The sequence below is a fragment of the Ooceraea biroi genome, chromosome 1 (genome assembly GCF_003672135.1).
Source record: "Ooceraea biroi isolate clonal line C1 chromosome 1, Obir_v5.4, whole genome shotgun sequence".
NCBI lineage: Eukaryota > Metazoa > Arthropoda > Insecta > Hymenoptera > Formicidae > Ooceraea > Ooceraea biroi.
Genome location: NC_039506.1, coordinates 23,615,288 through 23,625,150, shown reverse-complemented (window position 1 = coordinate 23,625,150; position 9,863 = coordinate 23,615,288). Strand labels below are relative to the sequence as shown.

Genomic DNA, 9,863 nt, shown 5'->3' with positions numbered 1-9,863 from the left:
AAGAGAAAAGGAGACGGAGCGAGGAAGGGAGACAGATGGATAGGTTCTTGCCGGCGATGCAGATCGCGTGGGGATAAAGGAGACGGACAACCTTTCACTTTTTGACAAGCTCTGGGTTCCTTCTCCTCCTCCTTCTCCTCCTGCTGCTCTTGTCTCTTTCGCCGTTTCTGTCTCTTCTCTCCTCTCTCCGAGATTTGGATGCAAGCGCGATCTAGACTCCTATAGGAATTTATCGGGTCCCGTGTACGAATTTGCTGAGAAACGAGTTCCATTCTGGATGATAGCTTCATCCGGGTAGTACCCTCGTGCTACCCGGATGATGGCTTCATGAGTGTCCTCAAATTTTTTTTGGTTCCGTTGCAGCATCCTTTGCTAATGTTCTCCGATCGCGTGAACAATTCGCAATCGCCTTGTCCGCAGATCCCTCGCTCGCTCTTATTAATATGCGACGCACGATCTATTAATCTCCACGATCATTTCTCAAGCTAAATTAAGCAAATTGCTCGCTCGGCATTTATACATATAATTTACTCCGCCTAGCCTACATTCATATTGTTACATAATGCAACGACTCTTAAACATTCTATCTTTAACACATTCTTATTTAAATCACTTTTTTGAGTAACTTTTTAACTACCTTTTTTGGATAGAAATACTTACAAGTTTTTAGCGTCGAGTTTTGGCGTCGACAAGTTTTAATTATTGTCTCTTCCTTAAAATATGCACGATTGCTAAAAGATAGGAGATATTAAATTTCCAAGTGTTTCATAACGTCTATTACAACGTAACATATATTGATTACGAGCTGACGCTAAAATTGGAAGCCATATCCGGATTTGGACGATACCAGTTTCTTCAGAAAGTTTTTCTTCGCGTGAGAAACGAGAGAAAGTTACGGCGTTTCGGCTGGTAGATCAATGATCTAATAATAGTTGGGACTCTGCAAGCGCTTATCGCAAAAATCGTCAATTGCAGTCGTAAAATGTCATGTGGAAATTTCACGCGGAATTTCACGCGAGCGTTAATTCTGCCGTTCACCGTGCGAGTTAATATTAAACGTTGTCTAAATATCGGAGCTTTCATATCGCTTGTTTCTTGTTTCCACATTCGATCCATAAAGGCCATCCGCAGGCGCGCTTGCGCCCCTTGGAACTTCGCACTTGCGCTTTGGAAGTCACCCACGAGTCGTGGAGTCCTCGACGTGTCTTGTTTCCCTCCTAATCGGGAGAAGACAGGGTCGACCACGAGCTATGAAGGTGTCCTGAAAGCCGACGCTTTTCCGGAGGCGAGTTTCCCTCGTCTTTCAGGCAGATTTGATGTACGTTGGTTTCCGGAGCAGGTACGCCAGGAAGTAACGGAGGAAGTTTCAGTTAAATCCTGGACGAGGTTTGTTCTCGCGAATGTGCAGTTGACACGATGTCGCGTGTGCGAGATTCCAGCATGAATATTTTATTAGGCTTGATTTGAATGTCTGCAGATGACGTCCGACATGATTCGCTTGACGAGTATGCTGTTGTTCTTCCTATGGTGTCCCGGCGTAATAAAATCGTACACCATCGTACCCTGCACATTTAACACTATGTGCATGTGCTGGGTCCAGGACGATGACGACGACTTTACGAAGATGGACATTAGCTGCATGGGAGTCCAGTTCGCGCGATTTCCTGGTAAGCAAAAATTTAGTTTTAATCGTTAATTTCAAATAAGTACAAATCGGTATTTGTTAAAGTAAATTTTGAGATATAGAATAAATTAAATGAAATTCATGTGCAAATCACCATTTCAGATGTATCGGTGAGTTACGTGGCACAGTTGGATATCGCCGGCTCCGGGATGCAAGTGTTGGACAATGATGCGCTTGCAAGCTCCGCGGGTGTCGAAGGTTTGGGACTGATGAGCAATCGATTATCCAGCATCGGCGACAAATCGCTGTTGTAAGTTTAAATTTGTTTTTGTTATCTTTAAAATAATAGATAATTATAATAATATTGCGTTTTAGTTGAATTAAGCTGTTTTATACTGATATTTCGAATATCATTATTAACAAAGATTAACTTAAACATTAAAATTTCACCTTTATAATGCAATTATTAATATAGTTATAATGTTTGACCAAATTTGTATAACTGTAATTAACGTAATTAAGATATTAAGATCTCTGATAAATTTTTCGTAAGAGGGATCACGGACAGTCTACGCTCGCTGGACCTGAGTTACAACTCCCTCGAGGACGTGCCTTTCAAGGCTTTTCGCGATCTTAGAAAATTGAACTGGCTCAACATGCACAGGTACATGGAAAACTCGAATGTTATGAAATAATATGGCAAATTGATATAATAATTGATATAATAATTGATATATAATTAATAATTAATAATAAAAATAAAGTGCTTAATCAGGACGTTTGTTCATTATCAGCAATCACTTAACATCACTTGATGGCGACTGGGGCCGCACTAGAGAGACTTTGACGAATGCATTCTTTGGTGACAACTCAATCACCGAAGTACCCAAAATCTTCTCGAGTTTCGACACGCTAGTATGGCTGAATCTGGACAGCAACAATATTGAAGAGCTCTCTAAGGATTCTTTACCGCCGAACATGCACACTCTGAGCATCAACAATAATCTGCTGAAGGAATTCCCGCAATCCCTGGGCGATCTCAAAGGCCTGACCTGGCTGTACATGAGAGGCAACGATTTCAAATCTCTGGAATTACCGGATTTCCGCAGCTTCAATCTCGAACTGATCGACGTCAGCGAGAATTCCATCGAGTGGATGAAGACATCCTTGCGCTTGAGCTTGAACAATCGCACACTGAACATAAAGGACTTCAATCTCGCAGGAAACAAACTGGCCTCGTTGCCAGGCAAAATGTTTGATCGTTTAAAGATCAGAAGGATCCATTTATCATCGAACAGTATCAGAAACGTCGACAACGAAGCCTTTCACGGTCTGGAAGACACTCTCGAGTATTTGAACTTGGAGAACAACGATCTTCCGGCGGTACCAGGTGCAGTCAGTCAGCTGCGGACGCTGTCATATCTTTACTTGGCTAACAATGAGATCAGAAACATCTCCGGCGATGCCTTCCAGGAATTTGCGGAGCATTTGAAGGCCCTATCTCTCGCGACTAACAGTTTGGATGCTGTACCTGTGGCCGCTTTATCCAGGTACTTCCAACATCTTTTTATAAGACAAAATTTCCGCTGGTATTTAAGGTCATCAGATACGTTTAATAAAATGTTTGATATTTTACATTGAAGAAAATTGAATTTATAAAGTTAATAGAATGTACAAACAGAATTTTCACTATTTTCGAGATACAAAATTTTTTTTACTTTTATTAGCTATTCGAGCCATTATTCAAATTAATGAAGTGGAACCGATTGCTACGTGTATGTAACACACTTATCTGAATGAAGTTCCGTGTTACACGATAGATAGATCGTAAAGGTTAAAATAAATCATATAGCACGGACTAATAATGCGAGATCCTAATAGCGGGAAGAAAGCTTATAATGCGATGTATCCGACAATTAATTTTCGAGACAGATGCCAGAGGCTACTGCACTTGAATCTCGGTTACAACAAGATCTCCCACGTAGAGCCGGGTGATTTCGAGTGGGCCGAGGACCTTGAGATCCTGCTGCTCAGGAATAATATCCTGACGAAACTGAAAGCCGAGACCTTCAAGGGAGCAGGTGCGTTGCTGGTAATTCCGTAGTGAAAGTTCACTATTCGCAATAATTAATATACGTCAGTTTAAAAATATACGTTTCAGTCGTAAAAATATAAGTAATCGGACATTGTGCGTTTTACATAGCATGTCATTTATCATTCTCAGATCAAACTACTTATACCGATAATACACCGTTTATATCTATCTTTACGTTATTTATAATTAATTTAATTAATATTCTGTAACAATCTCTTATACACTAAAAATTTAATAATTGTTTTTTAGGCAAATTGAAAGAACTCAGTTTGTCCTTTAATCATTTGACGGAACTTGACGATGACTGCTTCGTCGGCATCGAGGAGAGTCTCGATATTCTCGAATTGAGTTTCGCCTTCGCTACGGACGTCTTTCCTCAACGAGCACTTAGGCCACTCTCAAACCTCTTGTGGCTGGTTCTAGACAACAATAATTTCCAGACAATCGAGGCGACGGCTTTTTATTCCTTCCAGCAATTGCGTTACATTAACATGGAATCCAACAGACTGCACTACCTGCCTGAGAGGATATTCCTCTCGAGTGTGCATCCTGAGTTGAGGGATGTCAAGCTGGGATACAACTTCCTCGAAGCGATTCCCGAGTCGAGTTTCCACAATCTAACCGAGCTGCGCTCTCTTGATCTCACCGGCAATCGAATAAAACTCCTGGCGTCTGGCTCCATTATGGATTGTCCGAAGCTGGTGACGATCTCGTTGGCTTACAACAGGATACAGAGGATGGAGAGAAACGCTCTCTACGGTCTAGCCAGCCTACGTTTCCTGCATCTGGAATTCAACAAGCTGACCGCGCTGGATCTGGGCGCGATCGCTGAGATCGGCGGTCCCGACTTTGCCCTGAACGTCTCGTACAACGCGATCGCATACGTCGACTCGGGATCCACGATGAACAATCTCACCAGACTGGACCTCAGTTTCAACAACATCAGCCACTTGTCAGCGGACACGTTCTACGGCACGCCCGACTTGAAGAGCCTGAATTTGCGCAGCAATTTTCTCACGACGATCGATCCAGGTGACGTGAGAAATCATACTTATGATTAAATCTCTGCACTCCTCCTCTGAATTACAAAGTAGACAATCCGGTTATTCAGGTGATAAAATTTTTTCAACGGTCGTAACGTGTACACCTCTCTTCCAGGAACATTCGCGCTTTCTCATCTGGAAATTCTGGACCTAAGCGAGAATAGAATAGACACGTTGCGCAAGCAATCCTTCCATGGCCTGGAATCCCTGCAGCGGCTGGACCTAAGCGGTAATGACATCGTGCAGCTGTCCCCGGGGCAGTTCAGGAACCTAAAGAACCTGAGGATCCTGAACTTCTCGCACAACAAGATCCGCTCGTTGCTGAAAGACGTTTTCGAGGGTACCAGACTGGAGATCCTTGACCTCAGTCACAACAAATTCACTGTCGTGCCGTCACCGTCGTTTCTGGAGGTCGGCTACACGCTGAGGGATCTCAATATGGCGGAGAACTTCCTGGATCACCTGGACTCGACCGCATTTCCGACGTCCCAGCTGGTATCCCTGAATCTGGTGCAGAACCGCCTCACCATTCTTCCAGACAATTCTTTCGTTTCCCTCGGGAAATTACTGAGTTTGAACGTATCTCAGAATGTCCTCCAGGCGAACTTCAAGGAGCTATTTCATTACCTACCGGATCTTCGGCAGCTTTATTTGGCCAACTGTGGTCTTAGGAGTGTGCCGTTGCTGCCGTTAACGAATCTGAATATTCTAGACTTATCCTTTAACAATATCGACGAAACCATCGACAAACAGTTTCAGTATCTGGAGAGCCTGAAGATCCTTTTCCTGATGAACAACTCGTTGACGTCGATGCCCGGCGTTAGAATGAGCCTTTTGAGAGAACTCGACGTTTCCGGCAATCCTATCGAGGTAAATCTTGATTTTTCTAGTTTTTGAGAATCTTGGAGCAGCATCTCTAATAAAATAATTGCAAATTTTAATAACACGCTCGATGATTTCACAGGAACTGACAAAGGAAAGCTTCTTGGGTTATCCAAGGCTAGAAAAATTAAACCTAAGGAACCTGAATCGCACCAGATCGGTAGACAAGGATTGTCTGCGACCTCTGAAGTACCTGAAACACCTGCGTATCCAGACGTGGCCGCAGGCCGACGGATTTCATCTGCGTCAGCTACTGTCCGGCCTGCCGCTTCGTACAGTCGAGATTCAGGTGACGGAGCACTTGCTGAAGCATCAGATACAAAACGTGTTCACGAAACAACTGAGGGAGTTGACGATCACCGGAAGCGACCTCGAGTTGATCTCATCTGAGGCATTCTCCACCATCGAGGGCGGAGAACTGATACTGCGAATCAAGGACACGCACGTCCAACGACTTCAGTCCGATATCTTTTTGTCGTTGACGAAGAGATTGTCGCAGCTTACTCTGGACCTGAGAAACAACCATATCAATGAACTGAGCCCGTCAATAATTTACGGAAATCATTCCTGGGAGACTGTGGGGACCAACATGGTGGCTGGTGAGTGTTTCACCCTCGCTGTCTCCAATTTGTTATCTAATTTACAATTTTCTTATTTTTTTATTAAGTTTATTGAAAGAAAGAATCGATAACAGAAACAGCTCGATATCGAGCTCAGAAAAATTATTTTTACACTGTCGAAAATTATGAAAAAACTATCGTTAACAGTAATTTTCCTTCAGGCGGACTGCAAGTATCTGGAAATCCGCTCGAGTGTGATTGCGAGATCGCCTGGCTGAGCCTGTGGTTGCGCAGGTGGCTCAGGGAGTCCCGACAGATTCACACTGCGTCACAATCAGATGCTAGACAATTAAGAACCATCGCTGGGAAGGCCGTGTGCACCGAGACAACTCCGTCTTACTCTTCCGACAAGGTTCTTTTAACTTTGGGCACACCGCACACTGCCTGCCAGGCCTCCGCCCTCAGTTCAGGAAACTATGAGAGACTGGCGACAGCTTGGCTGGCCTTCGTTAAGTTCTTCATCCTCGTTTTCGTCGCGAATTAACTATGAGTTTTCCGGGCCTAATCTTCTAGACATGTCTTCAACATCGATGTAGAAATGTCAACAAGTATTTTCGTTAAGGAAACCCTTCCTTACGAAAGACTGATTTGTTTCTAAACGTAGAATTTGATTTCAAAATAACAAGAGCAACATGTAAAAATAATACTGAAATTTTTAAATACTTTCAATATCGTTGTAAAATGTAATGCCGTGCAAGATAATTAATTCCGCGATTTGCATTAACACCAGAATGATTTTTACAAGGCCTCTTTTCATGTTACGAATACCTAATGTTAAAAAATATGTCCTAATGGACATATTTACATTTACATTTCGTACATCGCATGTACATATTTCACGCGACATTGTGGTGTTCACTTCGTATTTCCAACGTTGCTAAGGTATCATTAACTAAAAAAAGGCGTCATACATTACATAAGAGTTTAAGATTCCGATGTGATTGATTCATAGATCAAAAGTGAGAAGAAACTCCAATAATTTAAGCAATTTCCACAAGATTGCGAGAAGTTTAATATTAGAAAGATACGCGTGTAGAAAAAAAAGTCCACAAAGAAACTGTCTGCGAAGAAACGTGGGCGTGAAAATATTTCCAACAGTGTGATTTTTTAAATGTAAACGTTAGCAATAAACATAATTAAATAATTAAATCGAGAATTTTTATTTTTATTTACAAACGCAATTATCATGATTTCGTTTGTGCTTTATACAAATGGCGAGGGTAAGAAATACACGAGAATGGATAAGAGAGCCTTAAAAAGTACAGATAGCGAAAGTATAGACAATAAAGGTAATTGCGTGAAGTATAATATGCGAGAAAATAAATTCGAAAGAAGAGAGAGGACTTCATTATTAGGCGCGCGATGATAATATGCTTACTCTGTTGCTTGCGAATTACGTAACAAATACTTTTAATAATATTACTTTCCCTAGACGTTCATTCGCTTTCGTTCATTCTTTTCTCTTGCTTTTTTTAATTTACAATTTCGCGTGCCACAAAGTGATCACTTCGTTGCATTTCGCTCGCTTTTACACGGGCGGTGCCTGCGTATGATGCAAACAACCCTCGACGTTCTCCGGCCAGTCGCAGACGTTCTCGTTCGGATTGAAGACCAGATTCACTGGGCACGGCATGTGATGCTTACGCTCGCCCTCGCACATGTAGTACATCGTACAATCGTTCTTGTCCGCGTGATAAGATATGTGATTGTCCTCCTCGTCGCACATCACTTCATTCGCTACAAAAATTATATGTAGATTATTTTAAAAAAGTTCAGTTACTTGAATTATGAAAATATTTTGTCTTGACTGTAATCTTGTTTTGATTGCGAAGTTATATATCATGGAATTTGCGACATCTTTAATATAATAAGACAAGAAAATATTGCGAGACAAGCGTGGTGATATGTTGTGATTTACTTACGGTCCTTAGTGGTATATTTTCCATTTCTCGAGGTGCTTTCATAAGGACCGTCATATTCCAATTTAACTTTGTAGCTCTGCAGCTCCTTCTTCATCGCTTTGATCAGAGGGTACTTTCCTGCACCACAGGATCCCCTAAAGTCATCCATATCGACCGACCAGATCATGACACCACCGAAACCTTCTTCCTTGAGCCAAGCCATCTGAAAGCAGCGTAATTCGAAATGTAGGCAAGGTACGAAACGTACGAAATGTACGCGAAATGCGGATTAATTATTTATATCCAAAATTCCACTCTTAAAAAAGCCGTGTTAAATCAAATCAAAATCATTGTTGCCTCTTTTCCGTGACGCTGATTGGTTATCTCGATTCGCGTTGTGCGTTATGTTCAGTTTAGATTACCATCGCGCGACTGTCTTCGCGTGGAGGATAACAATTTGGTAGAGTGTGATAATTGTGCATTGTGCATATAATAAATAATAGATGAATATTATTATTCGAAAACATTATTAATATTGAAAAATAAAATAGCACGCGCATAGCGCGCGCCTGTGTTGTACTGGTAACAATATAAATATTCCAGAACTCCTCGGAAAAAGAAAAAAATTTTAATGGCTAGAACTTTTTCATTTATTGTTTTAACGAATTTTAAATCATCGAGAACTCTAGGCAATATGCCAAATAACAATATAAATAGCACAGAACTCCTCGGAAAAAGAAAACAATTTTAACGGCTAGAACTTTTTCATTTCCGAGTTTACTGTATTTTCAATAGCAGAGAACTCTAGGCAATATAAAAAATAATGATATCAACAACTCAGAACTGCTCGGAAAAAGAATAAATTTCTTAGGGCTAGAACTTTTTCATTTCTGAGTTTATGGTATTTGCAATAGCAGAGAACTCTAGGCAATATGCCAATTAACAATATAAACATTTCAGAACTCCTCGGAAAAAGAAAAAAATTTTAATGGCTAGAACTTTTTCATTTCCAAGGCCCAATTTCTTCACCTCTCGATAACTTTATCCAAAAGATATCTCGTAGAATCAGTTTTCTTCACCTTTTTAACCTGACAGAATATGGTAATTTATAATAACATTCTAGACACTTTGTGTCAAAAGTGAGTAGTATAAAGAATAGCTATCCGTTAAATACGTAATCAGAGGTTTCAATGAAGAAAAGAAATTTTTAGTTATCTGGAAGATAGTTATTGAGAAGTATGAAGAAACCGGGCATAAATCTAAAGGATTTTCAATCGCCGAAAACTCTTCGTAATATGTCAAATCCACTCTTAAAAAAGCCGTGTTAAATGTCTTCGCATGGAGGTTAACAATTTGGTAGAGTGTGATAATTGTGCACATAATAAATAATAGATGAATATTATTATTCGAAAATATTATTAACATTGAAAAATAAAATAGCGCGAGCATAGCGTGCGCCTGTGTTGTACTAGTAGTATTAAATTAATTGTTGAGTACCTTGTTGATAAGACTTCTCTCGTCGTCGAATCCGACCCATTGATTGTCTCTGTACGCAAACGGTACTTGCTGTTCACTATCCCACACTAGAGTCGTGTTGTCTTCGTTCAAGAAACTGCAAACCTGTTTACGTAACATTCGTTTACGAAACATTCACAAGTAGAAATATTTTAATGAATTACCGCAGCATGCATAATAACT

General features: G+C 40.8%; 2 protein-coding genes across 2 annotated transcripts in view; one reads left to right on the top strand and one right to left on the bottom strand.

Moving 5' to 3' along the window:
- The first annotated feature begins 1,226 nt into the window (after positions 1-1,226).
- On the top strand, positions 1,227-7,408 carry LOC105279338 (chaoptin). Its single transcript, XM_011339011.3, has 10 exons — positions 1,227-1,386; positions 1,478-1,667; positions 1,787-1,934; positions 2,178-2,288; positions 2,419-3,174; positions 3,557-3,705; positions 3,969-4,751; positions 4,878-5,632; positions 5,727-6,243; positions 6,426-7,408. Exons 2-10 carry the CDS (start codon positions 1,478-1,480, stop codon positions 6,746-6,748), a joined length of 3,732 nt encoding a protein of 1,243 aa, XP_011337313.1. The 5' UTR covers positions 1,227-1,386; the 3' UTR covers positions 6,749-7,408.
- The window catches only part of LOC105279339 (probable chitinase 10), a 27,855-nt gene continuing 25,400 nt past the window's right edge, over positions 7,409-9,863 (bottom strand). The window contains exons 14-16 of the mRNA XM_011339012.3: positions 9,663-9,785; positions 8,187-8,388; positions 7,409-8,001 (exon numbers count right to left, since the gene is read on the bottom strand). Of these exons, the coding sequence (XP_011337314.1) occupies positions 7,793-8,001; positions 8,187-8,388; positions 9,663-9,785 (534 nt within the window). The 3' untranslated portion in view covers positions 7,409-7,792. The remainder of the gene's footprint in view (positions 8,002-8,186; positions 8,389-9,662; positions 9,786-9,863) is intronic.